Source organism: Grus americana, chromosome 5 (assembly GCF_028858705.1).
Source record: "Grus americana isolate bGruAme1 chromosome 5, bGruAme1.mat, whole genome shotgun sequence".
Classification (NCBI taxonomy): Eukaryota; Metazoa; Chordata; class Aves; order Gruiformes; family Gruidae; genus Grus; species Grus americana.
In genome coordinates this window covers 20,310,805-20,335,987 of record NC_072856.1, presented here as the reverse complement: position 1 = coordinate 20,335,987, position 25,183 = coordinate 20,310,805, and the positions used below count along the sequence as shown (strand labels likewise).

Below are 25,183 nucleotides of genomic sequence, written 5' to 3'. Positions count from 1 at the left end.
TGCTGTGCCAACTCAGACAAAAGCTGAACTGAATTGAGGGGGATAGATTCTACCTTTTATCATAACATGCCATCCCATAGTTGTGCTGGTAGGACAGTACCATCCCCTGGCAAAGAAGAAGTTAACCCTGTCCAGCTTTGCACTGAGTTTTAAGAGATCTGCAATCACCTATTTTTATTTTTGGTTCTGCTGCATAAAACCAACTGCTCTTTGTAACCTGCATGGCACAAAGAACCCATTTCTTCCGGCAGCCTTTAAGAGAAGGGATAAAAAAAAAAGCAGAGGAAGAAAGTTTACATTCAGCAAGTGCCAGGTTGTCAAGGTTTCCTCTGCTCTCAGACATAAATTTTTTCTTCTGACAGACACAAGAGAGATTTAAAACCATTTGGTACAAAGTGGAGCCTTAAAAGCAGCGGAGCCTTAAAAGCAGCAATGTGTATGTCTGATCCAAGGTGAAGAGCAGAGCTCAGGACCTCCTGTAGAAGGCAGGATCATCGTCATCGTGGCACACATGGGAGCATTATACCAGGTTTGTGCTTAGTTCCTCCTGCATGAATCTCAAAATCCTGTGCTGCTTTCAGCCTGGCTGCCAGAGAGGCCGTGGGCTGGTTTAGCCCTGCCAAGGGCACGGGTCAAGTTCAGTCTGCTGGCAAAGAAAGAGGCTTTCACGAGGTCAGGTTTTTCAGCTTCCTTCCCCATTCATATTGCTTTCTGTTTTAATAAATCACGGAGTGCCAGTGAAATCCCCAAGCGCCTGATGTGTGTGGGTATTAAACCAATGCTTAAAAGAGCCAAATCGGGCGGGTTTGGGCACTGCTTCCTTGGCCTGGTGGCCATCCTGGGTGTGATTATCAGAGTGCTGGTAGACAATTTAACTGATAAAGATTGAAGAGGCAGTAACATATAATTAGCACCGGTCAACATCCTTTTCTGGAAAAATCAATCTCAACCAAGCCTGATCTCATTCTCCATTGGGACCACAGGATGGATTGCCAAAATTAACAGCACAGAGGTGATAGGGGAGACATCCAGCATCTGGCTGCTGAGAGGACAGCCAAACGGTATGAATAAAATGAGCAGATTCACAGCTGGCCATTGGCTTGGATGCCGGGAGTCACCCAGAAACCACTGACCCAGCAGGTCTGGTTTCATTTTCTGTGCGGATACTTGACATTACAGAAGTGAGAGGGGACGTGGATGCAGCTGGAGGGTGAAAGGGGTGCGTGAAGGGGACAGCTGTACCCCAAGCCCAGCCTTGTTGTCCCCAAGAGCTCAAAAGGCTGCAAGACCACACAGATAAATCAGCACATGTGGTCTGTCTGTCCCCTCTGGCCATCACTCCTCCCAAGGAGGTTGAAGACATCTTCTTAGTAGCTATTTGATTCAAATGCCTAATAAATAATGAAAGTCCCCAATGCTCAAGGCACGCAAGTGTTCCTCAATTTCCACCAGCAAACTCTCCAGCCACTTTTCTCCAGCAAAAGCAGGGAAATCAAGGCTCGGCAATGTTAGTCTCTGAAAAAAACCAAGCAAAAAGTTTTCAGGCTTCCATCATTGATCACCAAGAAGCCAAAAAGGCATAAAAGTATAATTTTCACCCCTTTGTAAATGACTTTTAGAGCCGCAGGGTTGACCCTGGAGTGCTAATGGGTAATGTGTCATGAGCTGGCTTGCAAAATGGCCCAGCTCCTGCAACATGCCCCACAGGGCTGGCAACCTCCAGTGAGCGCCAGCATCTCGCCATGCCTAGCACCCATGGGGATCTGGCCTCAGGGCTGCCTGACACCCAGTGGCCCCTGTTCCTGTGCATCTGTCCACAATGTGTCCCAGAGCAGCAGTGCCCTGACTCCTCCGGCAACCGATGAAGGCTCCCACACTCAGCACAGGGAGTGCAAGGGAAAGCAATCTCATGCTCTGCGTGCTTATCTCCTGGATAAAACAGCAAGGCACTTTTGTTTATTGAGTGTTGATGAATGGAGCTGTCTTGGCTCCAGATCCCACTCCTGGCCACAGGAGCCTTTTACCAGGGCTTACCCCCTCATCCCAGGGAGAAATTGCCCCCCAGCATCCCACCATCCGCATCTGCCCCTGTGCAGAGGTGGCATTGGATTTATGGGGCATTGCAGGATAGGGAGCATCACTCTCTTTCCCTTGGGTGTGCGGCCAAGCAATGCCAAAGGGTGCTGTTTGCTCCAGGATTTTATGGTGTTCCCCACTCTCCACAGCTCGTTTGTTCATCTGCCCGTCCAGCACTGGCAAACAACTAAGGGAAATCTGTGACTGCATTAACTTGCTTTGCTGTTTCTCGGGGGCAGAAAGTTGAGATGTCTCCATGCCACCCGACTGGAGGATAAAGTGGACATCAAGGACACTGCCATCCTGCCATGGGTGATAATGCAATGGCCTGGCCCACAGGAAGAGTCATGGCTTCCTGGGCTCACTGCTTCGCCAGGAGCTGCCGCCAGCTCCTTCAGGGCCATGTTATTTTGGGACCCCAAAAAGCCGATGGATCCATTTGTGACTGCCTCTGCACTCCAACCACCGTCAATGCACAGAATTTGTCACAAAATAGCCTGTTTAAGCAGCAGAATCTTCTTTTCCCTTCCTGGGCTGTGGCCAAATCGTCTGTTGTAAGGGGGTTTTGAGAGGGAGCCACTATGTTTTCTTGCTCCTCCCAGTGCACCAGGATGAAAAACCTCACTGGGATTGTCACTCAGCCTGATGGTCCTGCAGTGAATGAAGGAGCCAGTAACCTTCAGTCTTGGGAGGGAGCAGCTACAACCATCGTCACAACCCATGCTTGTTCTCACCTCTGGCCTTGGGGAGAAGCTAAGCATCACAAGGATTTCCTTTTTCCTCAACCTGGAGGGAAGAAAACCGAAAACATTTGTCCGGAGCCATTGCTGCTTTGAGAGGGAGTGAAATCTGCCAAGGACTGGGCTGAAGAAGCAGCAAGGTGATGATTCATACCTAAGCTCATGTCCTCCCCCAGCTATCCTGTTACCACCTCCCTCGGCCAGTTCTCCTGCCCTACTTCTCTCTGTAATCTAAAGCTTCTCTTCATCAGCCCAACAAAGCATAATTAGAAGCCTAACCACCCAGGTTCATCAGCCAAGTCACTTCTTCACATGGTGGGGAGACATGGGTGTCTCCATAGAGGCTGCAGCCACCCCCTACATGAGTCCACTCTCTCCTGGACATACAGATTTGCTGTTTCTAAACCTGGTGATGCTAAACACCTCCAGAAGACCAGGTTTGGCCTGTGGCAGAGACCTAGCAGAGCCAGTATGACTGGGACACATCTGGGGTTACTCAGATCACTGTGTATTGCCACCTCCTGTTCATACCCAAAGCTTTGAGGTCTTGGTGCTGCCTTGGAGCTGTCCCATGGGTGGACCTGCAGCACCCTGGTACCCTTTTTTATCAGGAAAAAAGTTTTTCTGCATTAGGAAGGAAGAAAACTCAAAAATTTCTCAAGCTATTTGTGTTTTTGTTAGAAATACCAAGGTTTACCCTTGCTGGTTCAAGCAGAGGGCTGACAGGGCGGTAAAAGTCTGGAAAGTTATGGCAGCTAGAGCAATTAAAAGATGAGGAATATTAGCTAGCTGTTTTCCCAAGTCACTCATTAAATGTTTGCAGACAGCATCCCTCAAGCTCTCATGTCCCGTTAGCTAAATCAGACCTGCCCAACGTATCTGTGATGTGTGGGGCTGTCCTATACCTTCCATGGCCAACCTGTATTCCCTGGTGGCCTCCTGCAACCCAGCATCTGATGGCCACACAGGGCCTGTCCCAAGATGTGGCTCCACGTGGTGACCCAGCACATGGGAGCAGTGACCCAGTGCGTGAGACTTTGTGTGCCCAGGCAGGAGATGCCCGGAGATACTCCAGCTGCAGCTCTCCACTGAGACACAGTGAAAACAAGGCAGAGCGGATGTTTTCAAGCTTAACATGTCCAGGGTAGAAATCCTGTCTCTCCCTTTGGGCAGTGCTGCCTGGTTTGTTATGGGTCGCCATTGAAATTCTCAATCCAGGAGCAAACCTCACCCATATGGCTCTGAGAAGGGGTCCAGGCAACAGCCGTCTCCGACTCATGCAAGCATGGTCTCCTCTTATCCACAGGACAGCTTCAGCTTCAGCAGAAGCAAGACTTCAACCATCTTGTCTTTCTAGGAAAGCAAGTAGAATTGTCTAATCTGCCTCCTCTGCCTGCTTTGTTTCTCCACATACTCTGTTGCTGCTGTCTTATTCACCTCCTGCCTGAGAAAGGCAGCCCCAATCTCTCACTCCTGTGTGGGAATGCATTCAGCTTTCTGTATTCGTTTGCTTTTTAGAGGATCTTTTTCTCACCAATTTAACCAATTACTTTTCTGAACACAACATTTCTATTTTGGCCTCAGACATCTCACAACAATGAGTCAGTGTTAGAACTATGCACAGTGGGGAAAAAAGTACCTCCTTTTGCAGGTCATGTTGGATTATTTCGTTTGGTGCCACCTAGTTGGGAAACAGTGGATGGCAACCATCTATTCACAGTCTTCATCCTTTCCCAGGAGATGTAATACTCTGCTGTAAAAAGAATTAAAAATACTCTGTAGTACTCATCTCTGAGTATCCTTCCTGTCCCTTGCACATTTTCCAGTTCCACTGTCTCCTGTCTGGAAAACACGAGAACTGCACTGGTATTCAATGAGCAAACCAAGCACAAGGATCTTAGTCCCAGCCTCCCAAAGCAACCTTCTGCCTGCGTTCAACCTACAGACCTGCTGCAAGGCAGGAAGGGTAGAGGCTAAATTTTCCCTCATCATGGTGCCTACCTGGTTTCTACATTTCCCAGTCACCGAGTTCCTTCAAGGTAGCTGAGAACTGGAACAAGCATCAAACTCTCCCCATGAATTTTCAAGCCACACAGATTTACAGACAAATAATGGTTTAAGAACATACAGTTTATTTCTGCAGAGTTCAGGAAATGGGCACGTGTTTAATTGTATCAAAGGCTTTTTTCTTCATTTTAACAACATACAACTGATAAGCATGGTGGGCTTACTTTGAGGCGGCCCTGGGCTAGGGCTCTGATGCACCAGTGTCTGAAAAACAGCCCCATGCCTTTCCCAGTGAAAGCTAATCTTGGTTTAAAAGGCTGTAAACATGCTGTGATCCTCCTTTGGGGGAAAAACAGTGAATTTAAGGACCATCAGATTTCCTTTCCCTTTTAAAAGCAACAGCAGCATGACACTGTCGAGTATGGACACTGTAGGGTATCAAACAGCAGGATGTCTTAGCAGTTGGCAGGGTACCTTCTAATGCTCCCTCAGTTTTGTATCAAGTTTGGTAGGTTCATGGCTGAACCATCCAGTCCTCAACGCACCACAGATATCTCCTTTCCCTTAACAGAGGAATCCTATGGATGTGCTGAATTTTACAGTATTGTTGTCTGGCCGCAGTAAACAGACAAACTGAACACAGCCCCTGCAGGCTCCTTCCCACCTTCGTATTTCCTTCAGGTCTTTTAATGGGAATTATACAGCATTTTACTGCTGGGACCATGTAAACAGTTTAACAGGATATAGTCAGGCTTTGCCTTGTGATTTTTATAGAATTAATAAACTGATTTGAGCTTTGTCTGGGCTTTCATTTCTCAGCAATTTCTTTTATCAATCTTTGCAGGGGCTGGAAGCGTCTTACCTGGATCTGTCTCCTGGCAGCTAGAGGACTGTCATGGTTAGCAGAACCTGGAAGTGGAGGGTAGTTTGTGGGAAACACACTGTTCACGTACCAGAGCCACTTGGTAATTCTGCTGAAGTTTGTGAAGTAGAAAAGGGTTTAATTAGGAGAGTTAAAGAGGTAGAGATGTTACAGTCAAAAAAAGAGGAAAAAAAATGTTCCTGCTTTCGAACAATTTCTCGCTTTATTTTTAAATTTTTTTGTAAGGAGGCTTTTCCTGGTTGAAATTTATTTGGGGGAATTTTGGATGCATCAGGATTGTGCACAGTAAAAACCACAAAATCTGCCAGATTATCAGTAGGACATTGTAAGGTGCCTAATAGACACCATGAAAAGCCAGATAGCTGGAAAGGGAACAAGACTACTCCAGTATGTGATGAATTCATGAAAGAGGCCAGAAAGGAAAGCAATCTTTTGATTCAAAAGATAAATGACACGTTGGGGTTTTTTTACTGCTTCAAGCATCTACTGCAACTGTAATCAGCATTTCCTGGCCATAGCAACTACAGGCTTACAAAGGAGTTACTGTGCCTGAAAGAGATTATCGATAAAGATAACACACTTGAAAATAACATGCTTTCCGTGACTCTCATCCAGCTCAAATATTTGTTGCCAAGTCAGCTGAAGGAAAGAGCAGTTGGACAGTTGCTCTGATTTCCCAACAGCACCTCCCTATCCTCAGCTGGGTGATTGCTTCCGTGTCACTGCAAGGAGAAAACCAGATGCCAGCAAAGTGGCCCAGCCCAGTGGCTGCCACTCAGCAGTGAAAGACTGGAGATAAGAATACTTGTCTGGGGTAGTTACTTAACTTTCCTTAAGTTATCAGCCCAAATCATGAAGAGCTGTTCTACTGATGATACTAGGGTTTTGTATCTCCTGTTGCCTGGCCTGGCTGTAGCCCCAGAGTAACCTAAACACCTAGCACTAACCTCCCTCTCTCCCAGCCTGATCTATCTGTTATCTGGAAGAGCTGTAGCTCTGCCGATGCCTGGATGAGCCCTCCATAGAGTCCAGCCTACCCAACCCTTATTTCAGCTGTTGCCTGGCCATCACAAATGGAAAGGGAAGCTAAGTGCAGCCTAGCTTCATCCCGTGGATCTACCTTATGCTACCTGTAGACTTCCTTAGCCTAGCTTTGCCTAGCCAAAACCCTCCTGCACCTTTGCCGGAGGCCAGGCCAAGCCTACGCACTGTCCCCTCTAGACTAGCCTTGTTAGTCCCTAGACCAGCTCCACCTGAGCACTAGTCATACAGTCATACAGTCAGCTAGTCAAACCCATGCCCCAAATGTATTTCCTGGCTTAGCCCTGCTGCAGCAAAGCCAGGCTACAGGGATACCATTAACTCTGTGTTAGTCTGTCCTACACCATTAACTCTGTGCAGTCTGTCCTGCACTTTGCAGCCAGCAGTACCCAAACAAGAGCTCTTCTCCCATTTCTGTGCAGCATGGCCAAGCTCACCTGTTTCTTTCTACCAGCAGGTTTAAAGGAACCTGACTCTGTCTAACAGCTTGAGGCATTTATGGATTAGCAAACCATGCTGTGAAACAGTTAAGTGCTTATTTTATTCTCAGTGAGAGCAATATGCCCAAATGCATCTCTCCAAAACTGGAGGAAAGAACAAATGCCTTGTTGGTATACATCAAAATTACAGACAGGAACATATGACACAGACTACCAGAAAAAACACATATTCAAAAGAGAACTGCTGACTTGAACCCAATATGAGACTTGACAGGCAGCATGGCCTAAGAAATCAGATCTGAGGAAGTCCCTAGGCTCAAGGTGACAACTCAAGTCTGCGAGTCCTTGTCCAGTGCTCTGAACTGGACACTAATCACTCCGTGGCCTGGGATGTTAGAATGGCCTTAAAAATAAAAAAAATTTAAAAGCAGAATGATTTTATGCCTCTCTTTCAATAGTATTGATGGCAAGTCTGAAACACGGCATCAGGGAAACCACCACTGATTGTTCACAGGGGGGAAGAAAACACCACGATTTCTCAGACCTGCAACTGCAGGTTGACTTTGGGTGTTGCAACCTGGCATTTTTATACAGACTTTTGTTTTTCAGACTGAGAACAGCACTATAAATATTGCTTAAAGAGTGTGATATGCTGAATCCAAACCTGCCTGAAAGAGTTGAATTTATGTAGATGACAGTAGTCTTTCAAAAAGCTTGCATTAAATTTCCCATTGTCATTAGTGGATCATTAGTTGAGGCCCATTATGAGATGGGGAACAGGAAGAGAAGGGCACCTCAGTTGTCAATGACCAAGCAGTTAAAAAGCAATAAACACTTCCAGCCTTATACAAGATGTTCAGACTGCAAAACTGGGAGGTTAGCTCAGCATAGCTCATGCCAATCCCACAACAGTGTCTATTTCACAGCTGGTCAGACCAGGTTTTAAAATGCAAATTTAAGTCATGCCTTTCACCAAAGTTCACGAGGGGTCACACCTTCACTACTACACTGGCATATTTCACTGGGAGGATGTGAGGAATATCCCTTTGAAACTGCAAAGGAAATTTTACTTTCACTTAAATTAAGAGTCTCTCCCAGAAAAGCAGAGTTATGGATTTTTACTTATTTGTAAAATAAAACTGGAACTCTGTCAAAGACCAGCAGCATGGAGGTCTCATCTAAAAAGCCTGGCAGGTGCAGCAGCCTAGGGCTAATGTGAAATTTTATTTGTTCCAAAATAGCTTTTGGAACAAAACCAAAAAACAAGAGCAATTTTGCTAGAAATAAGTTTCTTCTCTTTTCCCCATGAATACTTAGGTTTCGTTTTGGGCTTGAGGGAACTGGAACAGATTTGGCAGAAAATAGAAAACATTTTTGTGGGGAATACAGTTCACATTTTCATGTGAGCAAAACACATCATTAACAGAAATAGCTGAACAGTCCCTACCGCACCACAGGCCTTCCTAACACAACTGCACCTCCACTTTCCCATCAAGCATTGGAGCACACACAGATCCAAATGCCCACACCCAGTGTTTCCAGCAGAACACAGTTTCAGGAATAAATTATAAATAAATACAGGTAACATGAGTATTAATTCATTAAAGGCTACTTTAGCCACTACTCAACTGACAGACACTTCAGCCTCTGAATTTGTCCATGTTTCTGAAATCAAAAGCTCAAAGTCAAGAAGTAGAAGTACAGAAAAGGCTCATAAATGCACTCTAACTGCCTGGGATTGGCAGAAATGGCATGTGAGTATAGACCCAAGAGAGCTCAGCAGTCTGCTCAAAAGTAAATCAGTGTCCAGGTCCTCAGGAAGACACTGGCCCTTGAGGTGGGAGCAGCCCCAAGACATTGTTACTCTGGGTATGCAGAGGGACCCCATACTAAATCCAGTTCTTTCTGCTAGGTGCTACATCATAGCTATTGCAGAGTCCTCAGTGCTGCTCTCCTGCTCCAAGCCCACCCGGCGGATGGACTCCCTGTATTTCTGCCGTCCCAGCTCAATGATGGTTTCGACCTCATCAGCGATGTCCTGGCGGCCACTCTCTTTCATAGCAGAAATCAACTTGCTCACACAGTCAGGGTCCTCCGAGTTTTGCTGAGCCCATGAGAAAAGCATGTCCAGGATCTGCTTATCAAGGTCCTCTCTGAAGAAAGGGGGAAGCACAGAAGTAAACAACACGCTCTCCTGACTGGCAACCCAAAGAGGCCTTACCTGAGTCCTAGCCTATGACTGGAGCCCAAAAGAAGCCATTCAGACACACAAAGCGCTCAGTGGACCTGCCTTTTCCCCACCCATCATACAGGAGTTGCAGTTCCTGTGCTAAAATATCTCTAGAAATTTTTTGCCTAATTGAAATATCAAATTAAAACATTCTGCTTTTGAATGTAAATTCCCCACAGGAACAGTAGTTTGGTCATAACAAGTCTCATTCTCTCCTACTGCTCTGACTTTTTGGTCAGACTGCATGTCCCATGACATACCATAAGCTCTTTTTGAATAAAGATGATATTCACAATTAATGCCATAGACCACTGCTCATTGTCAGAGATGGAGTCTGGCCAGGAATCCAGATCACAGAACAAAACAGGAATGCGACTCATCTGAACTACAAAGCTCATCAGGTTTGTTATTTCCCAATTTTGTTTTTCAAATATAAAGCTTTGTTTTATAACGACAAGAGAAAATAATCAGGTTTCCATAAAAAAGGTAATGTTTTGAGAAGAACCATTAGTCAACCCATCTTTTATCCAGTGAAACAATTCCAGTGAGAAAACTTTCAACCAGCCAAGCATTAATTTATACTATTACACTGCAGATAGATAGATAGATAGGTAGATAGACTGATAGAAAGAAAGAAAGAAAGAATGCATCACTGTTGATCACTGTGTCCTATCTTACCTGTTATTGTATCCTATGCGCTCAATCTGCTGATAGGTCAAGCCCAGGTTCAGGCCGATGGTCTGCCAGTCAGCTCCCACACGCCTGGCAATGCTTAGCAGGTTTGCCTGTGTCAGGTAGCCAGTCTCAGCGTTGCCCAGGTTCAAGGGAGGAAAGGAGAAGCCATTCAGGGTACCGGGGTTCGCACCCCAGCGGGGTTTCAATCGCTGTGTCACAGAGAAGAGAGAGAGAGAATATGCTAAACAAATTGGTTTTGTAGAGGACAGTGTCTGGCCATTCAGTCTCCACACTGAAATTTCCTCCCTCCTACTGGAGAGGAAGGAAGATCTTGGTGCTGAAGAGTCTGGCTGTGAGAAGCAAGGAGCACTCACACTGACAATGACGAGCAATGCTCACTGCCTCTGAAAAATATCAAATCATAGTGTTCACAGTCAGAGGTCACACTTGAAATTTCCTTTCTTGTCTTTACAGAGCATTTTTCAATGACCCATCTCCTCAAAGCATATTTGCCTCAGCCATAAGAGAGCACTTAGTCTAGATTTGTAATTGAGGTTGCGTGTGTCAGAAAGGGATGTGAGATCATGGCACATGATCTGAAGGAAAGCATTCAGTCTACAAAGGTATTTATTGTTTTAAGCTTCTCAAAAATCAATTAAATTCCACAAGCAAAAGTTGCATTTCTCACTGTAACAAACAGCCCAGCCTTTAAAGGCCAGTGGCTCACACCACTCAACGCCTGTATTCAAATCCAGCCTACCTACCTCACCTTAGACCTTTCTTTTTCCTGCTGCGTGAGCTGTGAGACTAAGAAATTTATAAACAAAACAGACACTTCCCTTAATTACAGCGAGCTTCCTCCTGTTCTACATCCCTTATTCAAAGGACCCACCCCCTCTGACCACCCATCCAACAAGCCTGTGCTCGATAGGCAAGATAAGCAGGAGAGATGGAGACCACTCCCAGCTATTCATGTTTCTCTTTTCAGAAGAGCTCATGAGGAGTGGGATCTCTACCATGACGTGGTTGGGCAGTCACTCATTGCATCCCTTCTCGTGGAGGAAGACAAAATTAGCTGAGCAGGAAGGCCGTGCTCTTACCCCATCTAGATTAATTTTTCTGTAGGAGACAAAACAACTCACAGGCAGTTTGATGGGCAGAGTAGCGAGCCAGAGGGAGTCTGGTCCTTTCCTCCTCCTGCTGGCATCTTCAGGGATACTCTCGGGAACTGCTCCTCGGTAGAAAGAGACCTTTGCAAACAGAAAGCACGTGGTGAGGCTCAGATTCAAGCACAGTGGCCAAGCCTGTTTGCACCATGTCTTTTCTGTATGGGAAAGAGTGAATTCAGCATTTCTCACCTATCCTCAGTCCATAAATATGGCCTCCCAATTAAGTGCAACTGGGAGGTGCTGCCATAAAGGCTGGACTCACTGCCAACACCCCAAAAGTTAATGGCAGGAATGTAAGTCAGAGAGCTAAGTGATGAGTGATCCTTCCAGACTACTCTTCTCGTTTATTCAGGGTTTAGTCAGCAAAATGCAAGGCCAAGGGAAAGAGGGGAGGAAGAGAGCCATGCCTGGCACTCAGAGATTATTATGAGGACCATTGTAAAAGCAATGATGATGAAGGAGGAAACAAAAAGTCAGTGTAGCTGCTTGCTCACCTGGCCTTTTACAGCTTGGCCTTTCCTGTCTACAGGGGAGGTCACATAGATTTCCTTCATGTTCTTCAAGTGGGAGTAAAAAATAAATGAGAGACGTCCATCCACACAGTCAGGGCGATCTGTGCAGAGAAGCAGCAAACACTTAACTTGTGCAGAAAAGTGTGTAGCTCTTCAAGTCCATCACCTACTAGCAGCCTCCATGCTACTATCTATTCCTTCTACTCATGCCTGAAAGAATTGTAACCCCCTTTTCCTCACTGGGTGACACGTGAAAGCAGAAAACACCAGCTGTGGAGAAAGCAGGTCCTACGGGTGAAAAAGGAGAATTGCCACAAGGTGGAGATCAAGTTCAAGAATGGAAGGCAAGGTAGGGCAAGACATTCAGATGGAGTCAAGTATATCCTTGGCACTTCCCTCCCATCCTTGGTCCATTCTACCCCTTGGAGGGTAGAATCAGCTGCAATAGCATCCTGTAATGCACAAAAATAGGTCACCTATCTCTTCACCATTTCTGCAGTGAGTGCAGAAATAGGAATAGAGATAAAGAGAAAAAGATAATCAGGTACAGCATTCAGTAATTATCTAAAAATTAAGTTAGAGTCCAGCCTAAATCAGGACAGAGAGACAGACTCTGGCCTCATGAACTCCACTGAAAGACCAGTGCACTTTATTATTCTTCACAGAGTTGCACTTAATTTACACCAATGAAACTGAGCTGAATGTTCAGGTTTTGCAGAAAATGCCTCAGTTTGCAGCTGTAACAGGTCCAGACACACTGGGGCATAAAACATCATCTTGAGTTTTGGTCCTGCTCCCTCTTTCCTTCTCTTCTAATGCCTCCATCAGGGGGAATTGTTTGCTCTGGATTATTTCAGAAATACCTTCTCCAAAAAAATATCTTTGTGTGTGTTCTCTCAGAAAAGGGCAATATTCATTAGATCACCATGGGCATTCCAGTGTGGTGTCTAAGATGCCAGGAAAAGGACATAGCTGGCTGCAGAAGCAAATCAGTCATAAAATAAACACATGTGGCTATTGCCCTCTGCAGGTTATGACAGCACAAGAGGAAATGAAGGCCTGCAAACAGCACTTTCATAGGGAAAAGTAGACACAAAAGTTGGGTGACCCGAGAATTGGAGAAGTTCAATGACCATGGGCAGGCTGCTGTGAGTAGTGGAAGAGCTGGAGACAGAGAGGAATGCCATAGAGGAGTACAGCCCCCAGCAGAAACATGTCTAGGGCTAGAGAAGCACAAGAGGTACGAGAAGAAGGGAGCCCAGTACTACCATACCCATATCGATGCTGATGCCTCGCTCAAAAGCTGCGAAAAATTGCTCTCCCTCAAACATCTCCACCATGTCGGATGGCTCAGGTCCTTGATAGCGGTCCTGCAGCTTCTTCAGCACTGGGTCAACCTGACAAGGATGACAACACAGGATCCTGTGTTTGGTCTGAAGCACGTCTGTCCCTTGACCTGTGTCCCTATGCCCATGATGTTCCTCTCACTCGCCTTCAACAGGGAAAGTCCATTTTACATGAAAAGGATGTAAACAAATGAACAAACACCCACCCCCTCCTATCCCAGGTACATTCACTACAGACAAGGAAGTGATGCTCTGAGTTTTGTGGTTTCCCTATTTCTCTTCTCAAGTAAAAAGCAGAAAAGCCTATGTGGAGTAACAAAGATAGGCCATCCCAAAGCTGCCATTAAAAAAGCATTTTCAGCAATGTCTCTACCTTTTTAACAGGTCAGTAACCTTCAAAGACAGGGAAGGATATACTCGCTACGTTATTCCCCTCACAGTATGCCATTAAAAGACATTTTCTCTGTAAAAAGACACATGCTACAATAGCACACAGCTGAGGACACTGGAAAGATCATTTTGGCTTTGCAGCCTGTGTTCACACTGTCAGATCTGGGGTCTCAGAGGCAGTGCAAGAGTCAGCCTAGAGTCAAGGAGTCTTTTCTTTTATTTGTAACAGTAAACCTTCCCTCTCACCCCATGACCATCCCTGGCAGGAATACAGACACCCCTGAACCCCGATCTCACTGTGAGAGAAACAATCTTAGCCCAGAACCCAAGATATAAAGAATCCTTACAGGTAATTTCAATACAGGAGAACAAATAAACTAAAAAAGGAGCAACTACACCAGAGAATTATGCAGAGTTGGATGTGCAGCCCAGTTCTGGCAGTCTAATAAAATAACCGTCACCTCACTGAGCTGCCCTGTCTGTCAAGGTACACGCTCTACACAGATGCACACTTACTTTGCTAACATCTGAAGCAACACTGCTGAGGCCTGATACCCCTAGGGCAGAGGCAGCAGAAGAGAATGCGTGAGTGCTTCTCATCACCTTCCCATCTCCTTCCATACAAAGTCAGACAGATTAGCTCAAACTAATAGTATAAACTAACCTGATGTTGCACTGAAGCAGATTAAGGAGGTCTCCTACGTTCTGTTCCGCTGCTTGAATTGTAAACAGCAAGGAACATTGGGAAGAGTACCATTTCTAACCACTCCAGCTGAAACCAAAGCAGTGCTTCTGCCCACACTACTAGCCCATGTCAGACAAGTGACATGTTAACTTTAATATCTTTGACTGAAGTTTAAGCCAACATGTTTTGCCTAATTTTTGCTAGACGCTAACAGCACACAAATGGCCAGTTACTGTGGCTCAGCTGATTTAGCAGCCCAGTCCTCAAGGTTTGCAGGGGAGAAAATCACTGCATGGCATCCACCACTGCATAGAATGTTTTCCTTCTTCCCCTAGCTCCCAGTGAGCCCGTATCACGCTAACAACACAGTGTGGTGACAGCATACCCCAGCCATGACCCTGGGGCAGTGAACAGGACCATTTGGTGCACTGCTGCCCTTACATCCTACAAAGGGAGGCCCAGGAAGCTCAGGAGCAAGGCAATGCAACCCAGATCAGACCTTGTTCTTGGGGACACACTGTAGCAGGACTTGCTCGGGGTCCTTCCTCCTCTGCAGAGCAATGAAGTTCACCTGGTACATACGCAGCCGCTCATAGACTTTCTTGGCAATGCCTCCAATGTAGGTCTTAGTGGTGTACCACAGCCAGTACCTGGTAGAGAAGGAATTAAGAAAAAAGAGGGATCCTGCCCAGGAAGAGAAGCCAGTCTCACATCCACAAGACTGTAAAAAATGATGGGTAGAGACAAAGTGCTAAGCTGGCCTGACTTGCAAAGGAAAAAGGGAACAGGCATGACCTCTGGTCAGAGTGTGGGAAAAGCAAGGCAGAGGAACATCCCATCTTTTCCTCAGGACTAATCCTGCACTTACCAGGAGAAGTGTGTGACTTCAAACACTGCATAAAGATGGGTGAATTCCAGCACCACCTGACTGGTAATGTCATCCCAGGTTTGACCCTCCAAGTCGCCATGGAGAAGATGCAGCCTTGACCGATCCAAATTTATCCCTAAAGACAACAATGGTCAAGAGATGCTATATGCAGCAGAAGCCTTTATTCATGGCTTTACAAACCCAGTCACAGCTTTGGGTGATTCACTTTTAAAAAGTGCCAAATTAAGGCTCATGGCCTTCTCTTCAGCATCCAGGACTGAACTTCGGTCAAAGAAGAGCAGCGATAAAATGATGAGGCTACCCCAATGCTTCCAGGATATTCTGGCAGAATATGCAGACTTAAACTAATAGTGTGCTGATTTCCACCAACAGATTCATTACACAATTCCCATCACCAATATCTAGGGTTATTAAGTTCTATCTCTTTCTAAACATATATCCCACAGACTTTTCAATCCTGATGCACTTCAGACATACAAATACCAGGTAGTGTTACAATGAAGGCCAAGCTGCACCCAAAAAGATTTTACTTCTTCACAAGAAAGCCAGGAAAGGATGAAGAAAATAGGAATTAGGAGACACAGCGTACTCAGCATGCAAACAAAGGAATCCCTGGCAAGGCTGAGGCTGCTGATAGCAGTATTCAGAGTGGAAGATGGCTTAGTGCATGATCGTACACTTTTAACTGCAGTGGCTAAGCACCTGATTCATGAGTAAAGAAGTAAGAGAGAAAGCAGACCTCTGGAGGCAGCATCTTCATTACCAGCGTCAAGCTAATCCCAATCATGAATCAAGGCCCTTTTACAAAGCATCTCCTCAGTTGGCGGGAGTGCCTCTCCAACCCGTTATACCAAACCCAGCAGTCTAAATACACATGCAGTTCAGCAGAGAAATCCATTTGCCAAGGCCATTCTTCCAGCTTGTGCTGCTGGTCTGTGAAGCCCAGTGCTGGCCTGCTGGAACAGAACTACCTTCAGCTCCCCCCACCCTGCACCACCACTCACTCAGCAGACACACCTTGCTGTTCCTGCAGGAAAAGCAGCAAGCTTTATTATTAACAGGAGAGGCAAACAAAATTCCCAGCTTGTCATTCGTGGTTTTCCACATATAGCGTTTGTCTTTGCCAGTTTTGGGAATAAACTGACCTGTGACCCCGGGCGGGAGGGGCAGCTGAATTCTCACTGGCCTGAGAAAATCCACCAGGGAGTCCTGGGAGAGGCAGAGTAGGGGACTGGCTCTGCACCCTGCATCAGCTGTGATTTCCTCTATCTCTTCTACAGAGACCGGCAGCACCTGGATGTGGAAGACAGCACGGTGAGTGGAGCAGTCAGGCATCCAAATTCCCACATCGCTCACCCAGTTCCCCCAGCACCCAGCAGGCAAATGCTGCTCTTGACTCAGGGGCTGGTGAGAAACGGAAGGACAGTGAACTTTGGCTGAAGTCTGCTCTAATACTGGTGTCAACCTGGCAAGCTGGGACAGACCAAAGTATTACAATAGCATTTAGCACTATCTAGCAACTCTACAGAACAATTAAGAATTTAGAATTAGATCCACATAAATAATCCCCCCCCCAGTCTCACTCACTGAGCTGTTCTGCCAAGCTCAGTATGTTTTGCATGGGAACAAGAGGCAAAATCTCCTTGTATTCCCTTCACAGCAGCTACCTGCTGATCTGCCAGAGGGAGCGCTGGCAGAGCTGCAAGGAGATCCCTTTCCCACACAGGGCAGCTTGGACCAGAGCCCATTTTGCAGGCAGGGAAGCTAAGACAGAAGGTGATCTGAGGATGGGCCAGTCCATGAGGCATCCATGTCAGACACAATTACCCTACGGCACACATCTAACCTTTGGGTCCCCTACTTGGCATGGGACAACAGCTGCACTAGGGCTTACCAAAGCTTAGTTTTTTAAAGCTTTCATACCTGCAGCTTGACATTGCGAGTCTCTTCAGTGACTCCAGGAGGAAAGGTCACTTTGATGTTTGGATCCACACTGGAAAAGAGCAATGTCCCCTCTGTTGGCACTTTGCATTCATTTTGCACAAGTCGAGACACAACGAGGAACCAGGAGAAATGAAGGACACTACAGTGAGCCACGTGCTTCTGTAACAGAAGACAGGGAGGAACAGACAACATATAGGCATATCACATAATATAATAAAGGCAGGGAAATAAGTGCCAGTAACAGCTGAGCAGATGAAAGCAGTAGAACAGGGATGAAGCATGGCAGGCTGCAACTCATCACCTTCAGGAGACATACCTCCATGAGAGAGGAAACCTGGAGGTGAAATCCAGTACATTTTATAGCAGCTGGTCAAAACATAGCTCATGAGATGTTTCAAATGGGCTCACTCTTGGCTGGACAAAACCAAAGAAGGGAACAGGAACAATGTGTATCACTGGTCATTCCAATCTGCTTACCTTTGATTTTCTCTTCTGCTCCACTCTTGTTCTCAGATCACTCCAGCTCTGCCCACTGAAGGTCCGAACTACCACCTCACGCTGGTGAAGGGTTTGAGGGGAGGCATATGGCATCCAGATTTGCACCTCCTGGCAAAAATACATTCCCGTGAGACACCAATAGGAAGGATAAAACCAAGTCTAGCCCTGCTCTGTGCTTCCTGTGCAGACAAGAAGGGAGAAGGCTAAGCATGGCCTGTATGCAGGGAGTGGAGGAGGAGATAGGAACCTGCTCTGTCCTGCAGCCTCCAGGGAGGTGACAGGAGACACCAGGCCCACTATGAAGTGTGACAGCAGAAAAAGTTCAGCAGCTTGTGGGCAGAAAGGGCAAACTCACTTTTGCAGTGAGTTGCTGTCAGCCATGACAAGACTGGTGGTCTAAGTACTCACCAGCTTGAAGGAAAACCACACAATCAGACTTTCAGGGAAGGATGCAAATCGTTCTCCTTGCAGGCTAAGGCCAAATGCTGGAACAGCACTTATCCTTTGGCACAGGAGGAGGGTTGTGAGTGAGGCAGGTTATAGGTCAGCTCAAGCAGAAGCAGTGGGGAAGGCAAAGGAGCCAGACTAGCACAGTGCCAGAGCAGCTGGCTGTGTCCTTTCTGACTCTTTGCAGCAGGGCTTCTTTGGAAGGCAGTCCTGCAGCTACTTAAAAGCAGCAGTAATGGGGGTAGCTGTCTCAAAGTCCAAAAAGACTCTCTCAGAAGATGCTGCCGAGCTACTGCAGAGGCAGATTGATCAGGAGGTGGCCTGGGTGTGTCCTCACCTGCTGGAATGTGACCCCATGAGGCTGCAGCTCCAGGACTCTACTTAGCAGGACATCATGATGTCTCAGCTTTACCCACTGAGGGTCCGGTGCGAGGGTTCGGAAGCAGATCCGCAGAGGGTCAGAGGCAGCCCCCGGTGGAAAGTAGAAATGGATGCCACAGGCCAAGACCACTCTGCAGCCTTCAGAGGTGACAGTAAAGCTTCCAGAAGAAATGCATGAATGTATGACACTATGCACTGACTTCAGCCCTCCAAAAATCAACAGAAGAATCTCCCACCTTGTGTTTGACTGGCCTACTGAGGCCATAAGCTCCTATAGACGTGTGCAATACCCACCAAGCACCAATCTTGTCTGGGACCTTGTTACACCACTGTAATATAATTTCTTAATAACAGAGGCTTACCTGTCCTCTGCTGATGCAAGGAAGAGTCTTTGTAGCCCTCCAGCATTGGATTCATCTGCATCAATAAGAAGGTTTGGGGAGGAGGAAGAGACAGAGGTTACTTAAATCAGGGTAGACAAGAAAGGCTGAACTTGCATTTCAGTTTTGGCTTAATCCTAATCTGACAGAAGTCACTAGCGGAACCCTGCTCACACTGCAGCGGGCTTCAGATCAAGCAGCAGTTGGAGGGGAAGAGGCTTAGGGGCCCCAAGATGCACTGGAAATGCTGACTGTCCTCCAGGAGAACTCAGAAGCAGGGGGAATTAGAAAATATTTGAATCTACCGCCTCTGCAGCTCTCAGGGCCATGTTTAGTTGCCTGGGGCCACCCCTGGGAATCAGCGTTCACTCTTGTGAACGTGAGCACCATTGGGAAACCCTGCTCAGATTCCTGCTCATTCATCACCCTCACGTTGGACAAAAAGCTGCTCCTGGAAAGCAGGAGGTAAATGCACAGCAGAATGACCTCTTATTGCTCTCTGTGCTTCTAGCATGACCCATCACAGCCATAGGGCCATGCAGCAAGTCCAAGAACTGGTGCTCACCTCTGCTCAAAAAGGCTGGATGCCTTTAAGAGCCTCTCCTGATCCATTTCCTGTGAATTCCATTTTCACTTCCACTGTAAAACCTTTCCTAGCAAGCCCAATTCCAGGGACCACAGAGCCCTTCAGATTGGGATTGGGCTTGTAAAAATAGAAGTTGTAATGTCTGTATCCTTACAACCTAGTAATTATTCCAGACAAATAAATACTGATCTGATTCCCCCCTGCTTGTCTTCTCTAATCCAAGCCATCCACACCATGCTGGCTGAGTGAGGGAGCAGCTGGGCAGAACCCACAGCAGCAAAAGCCTTGCAATTACCAGCCCGCAGGGATGGCTCAGTTTCTCCTAAGGGATTGCCTCGGAGATGCACAAATGGTGAAGTCTGGATCTCGGGGGGGACAGCACGGAGGCAATTGTTCTGCAGATCAAGTCTGGACAAGTTGGGCAGGCTGGCAAGCGAGGCAGGGACCGTCACCAGGAGATTGCTGTGGAGGTGGAGCCGCCGCAGAGACTTCAAATTGGCTGCAGGTTAGAACAAGAAGTGACCCCCCCATCCATGCTGTTAATTGCCTTGCACATCAGCTCTACGCCCCACCCCCCCGCCGCTCTCCTCATCACATGTGCACACACACACACACAATAAGGGAAAAGCACAAGAGCCCAACATCTCTTTAGCTCACAAAATAAAGGGGTCCAGGGAATTAGCTGAGATGCAACACAGCCTCCTCCGTCCCGTTTCTTGGCACCCAGCTATGAGTATGGATGTAAGATGCTTCTGTAACAGCATCAATGACAACCCCGGGCACAAAGTATTACAGGACCTGAGAGCCAGGAAGCTGGGCAGCAGAAGTCAGAGCCTGGTTCTGTGGACTGGTCTACACCGGAGAGCATGATTTCAAGCCCAGATTTGCATGCCATTAAACCCCAGCTCTTCTGTTTCCAGTCCTGGCTGCTACCCAAAACCAGCCAGGCCAGATCCTCGGCTATTGTAAATTGTATTGAAATGTTAGCAGTCTTGTTGATCCACAGAAGCAGAAAGCGTGGTCCAGAGAGTTGTGAATGCTCAAAGGGACTGACCGAACAAAGCATGTTTCTTCTGGATATCCGTTCCATTTGGCTCTAATGTAACAGATGGTTTGTGCTAACAGCTCTGGGGACAGAGACGAAGGGCCTCAGAGGTCCTAGACTATACCAAAAGCTCTGCAAGCCCGTGTCCTTCTTCTCCCCTAGAAAATACTTACCTAAGGAGTCTGGGATGCTCAATAAGCAATTCCCAGAGAGATCCAGTTCTGTGCAGTTGTGCAGATTCCCAACTTCTTCAGGGAGGAATTCCAAAGCATTTTCCGAGAGATCCAGGTCCTGCAGCTCTGCCAGCTCTCCAATGCTCTGAGGTAAGTCCTTCAGCTGATTTTTCATAGCAGAGAAGAAAGTCAGCTTGCTCAGACAGCCAAAATCCTCGGGGAGTGCCACCAGGCTGTTGTGGCTCACCAGGAGCACCCGGAGGCTGGAGAGGTGGAGGATGCAGGTGGGCAAGGTAGAGAGGCTGTTGAAGCTGAGATCCAGGTGGGTGAGACACCTCAGGTTCCCAACGTCTGGTGGCAAGCTTGTCAGGGAGCCATGCTGACATGAACCAAACTCATCCCTGGCATGGCCACCTGGGTGTGAAGTGGAGGAAGAGGTCAATATTCTACAGGGATACCTCACCGGCCTCATGTGAGACTCCTTAGCACAGAGACCCAGAAGATGGGGAGTTACTGATCACAATGAGCAGCACTGATTACAAAGTACTCATGGAGAAGTGGGTTCTCTGCTCCTTGCCTCAGTTTTCTGATCAGTGAAAGGGGTATAATGGTGAACCTGTTATGAAATCAAGAGATGCCACAGTCAACCAGTACAGCTCTGCTAAACACATCTGGAGTCGAAGCTCAGAAAGAGCCAGGCCACTCCACACATCCACCACCGTTCAGCATGGTGGCCCATACGCCTGCAAACCTCCCACACTCCTTCCGCACCACCTCCCCACCAGTACCAGTGGCCACACACAACACTTTGTGGACTTAAGGAGACATCCCTCACCCTCCAGGCTTTGCCCATGCTGTTGAGGGACGAACAGCCCTGAGGGCTGAGATCTGCCCTTGCAAGACTGGAGAGCAGACGTGAGGAAAGCAGTGAAAATGTGGAAAAAAAGTAGGTAATTCAGTATTGTGTAGGCCAGGCAGCACAGAGAGGGAAGGATATAAGTCCCTCGCCCCAGCTTGTGACACTGAATCTGGAGAAGGGCTGCACCCATGGAAAATAAGTCGACCAAACAAAAGGAAACTTCCCAAACTCTCCATTTCTTCGTTTCCTATTCTCCCTCCACTTTTCTGTTTGTATACACGTACAGCAGAGGGCACCAAACAGCTTTTATGCTGCATAATGGTAAAAAATGAGAACAATCAAACTAAGAGACACATTGCATTTTGTACACGTGAAAATCTTAGTGAACTATTTTATTGCACTTCAGGATGATCAGGGTGTGTTTACATCTCACAAAACAAGCCGATAAAAGGTATTGCCATTATCCCCACCTTACTAAAGGGGGAAAGGAAAAATTAAATTATTCACATGAGAAATTTGTGGCAGATATAGAAATGAAACACAATCTTTTCAGTTTTCAGCTAGAACCCTGAATTCTGGCTACAAACTCCACCTTTTTTCTCTCATTTCTTTTTAAAATTCTACCTCCCGAAGAGCAAATGATTCACTCTGATACAGAAATTATACCATTTGTATTGAAATCCTCCTACAATAAAGATATGAAAATCAAAGAATGATCTAATATTTATAGGTCTGTTATTACAGCTTGCCAAATTACGTGTATGTCCTGAGTCATACTTTTGATAAAATGTTGAGCAGCCTCTTCTCGTCTGTCTTGAACTCTGCTAAACCTATGCTCACTGACACTAAGCAAGGATTAAGCTAGGATTGATTCAGATGGAAACACAGCAAAGACAGATCATTACATTTCCAAGAATGAAAGAGTGACTGAACATTTACCAAAAAATCCAACACCTTTCAATCCCCCTCTCCTGGCATAACTGTGCAAAAAATGCTCTTCTTCTAGAGAATGGCTAAAGGAAATATTGCTGCATCAACGCAATCAGACTCCAAAAACCGGTCCCCAGGCAACTGTAGAAACAAAGGAAAGAAATAGAGTCTAGAAGCTGTATCTTGTTGAAATCTGCGTGCAGCTCTGAGGAAGGCTAAGAGCCAAAGCTGTAGTAAGGGGCACTAGAACAAAACAATTCTAAGGGCAGTTTGTCCTGCAGATGTGGAGAGAAGGATGAAAAAAAAGCTGAACCTAGAAAAGTTGGATGGTGTCGGGCCCAGGAATTTACCTTTGAGCACCAGGGATTTCAGGTGCTTCAGATGAGGAAGGATGCCCAGTGTGGTGCCAAGGAGGTGATCGTTGCTGCTGAGCCGGAGGAACTCCACCTGGACCACCTCTCCCTGTCGCCCCTGGAACAGCTGGAGGAACCGGCAGCAGCCGTCAGGATAAACATCCAGGTTCAGCCTGTTGTCTGCAAGGCAGGAGCCAGCAAGCACAGGAGCCCCCGAAGCCCCCTCCCCACACTCGTCCCTGAGCCCCAGCAGCTCTGCCATCTTCTGTGTCTCGTCCACGGGGTCTGGACATGCTCTGACTTGCCAGGCAGGCAGGCACTGGCGGCACCACAAGGCAGCCGGGACAAGGAGGAGGAGGAGGATGGCTCTGAAAGAGAACACAAGTGCATCATGAAGGCCACCTGCCTCAGCCCAGAGTGGCTGGAAACAGCTTATAATCACAGCAAGAGGGCAGGAAGGTTTACACGCGTGTTACTGAAAGCTTTGTGGGCAGAGAGCACAGAAATGCAGGGGGACGGATGCCATGGATGCTACTCCTCCTAGGGAAAACCTCTGAGTTTTCCCAGCCGACATCTCAGCAGGGAATGGAGCAATCACCCACCATCAGAATAAATAGCAATGCTAACTCTAAAAGATATAAATGTAAAGGCCAATGCCTTATGCAGGTTTCAAAGTGCCTTAGCGGGAAGCTTTACAAGTGGAGGGGGAAACTGGGGCAGGGAGGGCCGAGCCAGGAGCAGAGCCCAGAGCCTGCTCACAGGCTGTGACAGCTCTTCATCAAACCTGGTTGTGAACCCAGGTGCCAACAGGATAAAAGTGACTGTAGATGAAAACGGGCAAAGGGCAGCAGAGCAAATGTGTCAGGGCCAGGGAGGGGCTTAGAAGAGGCATGTCCATGGCACAGGAGCATTGGACTGTGCAGTGGGGCTGGGGGTCTTGCACGTTTGCCTCCGCAGGGACACTCTAATGCAGCAAACCAGGCATGAAGCCATGGCTGGCTAGTTAGCAGCTAGCCCTTGTTTCTCCCCTCACAGCACCCTCCACGCTAAAGAGAAAGGGGAAAAGAAGATATCACATAGTGCATGCTAAGAAGGATTTAAACCTAAAGGAGCAGAGATATGAAATTTGAACAAATTAATTATTCCTCTGCTGCCTTAGTGTGAAGAAGCCTTCATCCACCTGGGACTTACAAAATTAGCCACTATCGTCATAGCACACTGGTAGTGTAAAGATGAGCAGAGGCACTATGATTGTTTTTATACCAGTAGTCACATACTTCCAAGTCCCCAGTGTCCTGGTCTTTTTACTTCCTTTATCTTTTGCAACTCCTCCTGAGCTTGGCAATTAAACTAGCTTATGGTGTGAATATCAGGAGTTCTTTTTAAACCCTGCCATGGATCCAATAGGCAAATAGAAGTTTCTTTTGAGTGATGCAGAACTACAAAAAACTTGTAACAGCTTTAACATCCAAGGCCAGCAGAAGCAAGCCAATGCCCCTGCAACACCCTGAGGAGCAGGACTTTTTACTGTTAACCTGGGGGACACGGCAGCACTGATGTTCCCGACACAGTCTGGGGGGAGGCGTCACACCTGGCTCCCTGAAAGAGCAGAAACCTTACAGACACATAAGGAGAGGAAGAACAGGTAAATTGAAACTACTGCTTTAGTAAAAAGGTAAGTATTTCTTACAAAAAGGCTGTACAGAATGCATACACAGCTCTCTTACAGATATGCATAAGCAAAAAGACCATCTGCTACAGCTTTGTAAAGCTATTGATGGTGAAGAAACTGGAGAGCAGCTCTGAACTGGCCAGGCTGGAGAAGCTTGGAGACCACAAACGCAGCCTCAGGCGTGCGTACAGGACACAGGCAGGCACCCTTGTGCACGTGCACACACACACACGCACACACGCACACACTCGCCCCGGGCTGTCCTCACTGCCCTGCCGACAGCTCCGGCAGCCTCAGGCCCCCCTCACCCCGCACGGCCCCTGAGCCGAGGCCGCACACCCAGCCCGCCCCCCCCCCGGCAGGACCTGCAGCCGAGCAGCCAGATCACACGTACTGTGCCCCGCTGAGCACGGCCACACTTGTCTCACCCCTCCGCACCCGGACCCTGGCACACAAAACCCAGGTCACGAAAGCCCGGCCGCGCTCGGCTCAGCCCAGCACGGCTCGGCTCGGCCCCGGCACTTCCTGCAAAGTTTGCAGGCGAGCTGCGCTGCCGGGGCGGGACGAGCCGGGGGAGGTGCCAGATGCAGCGGGACGAGGGGCAGGCAGCTCTGGGGAACCAGGCCCAGGCGTCCCGCTGTCACGGAAATGTCACAAAATGAGATTTTCCTAACACCGCCACGGCCTCGGCACCCCCAGGCGGTCCCGGTGCGGCTCCTCTGGGCTCAAACATGAGCTCAGCCTGCAGGCAATGGGAGGCACGGGCAGCTCCGGGTGGTGTGCTCATTCACTCCAAATTCAGGGAGAGAAACGTAGCGGGAGCTGGGGCTGC

The 25,183-nt window shown here is 47.5% G+C and overlaps 1 protein-coding gene across 1 annotated transcript; it reads right to left on the bottom strand.

The window, feature by feature from the left end:
- Positions 1 to 5,048: 5,048 nt before the first annotated feature.
- Positions 5,049 to 24,871, bottom strand: PIDD1 (p53-induced death domain protein 1). The gene is made up of 16 exons (XM_054826989.1): positions 24,746 to 24,871; positions 22,677 to 23,047; positions 20,538 to 20,951; positions 19,615 to 19,818; positions 18,716 to 18,770; positions 18,310 to 18,511; positions 17,505 to 17,633; positions 17,007 to 17,186; positions 16,229 to 16,376; positions 15,063 to 15,198; positions 14,694 to 14,844; positions 13,047 to 13,170; positions 11,756 to 11,874; positions 11,235 to 11,342; positions 10,096 to 10,301; positions 5,049 to 9,340 (listed from the first exon to the last, which is right to left on the bottom strand). The coding sequence occupies exons 2-16, from the start codon at positions 22,939 to 22,941 to the stop codon at positions 9,103 to 9,105; spliced, it is 2,679 nt and encodes an 892-aa protein (XP_054682964.1). The 5' UTR covers positions 22,942 to 23,047; positions 24,746 to 24,871; the 3' UTR covers positions 5,049 to 9,102.
- Positions 24,872 to 25,183: the final 312 nt, after the last annotated feature.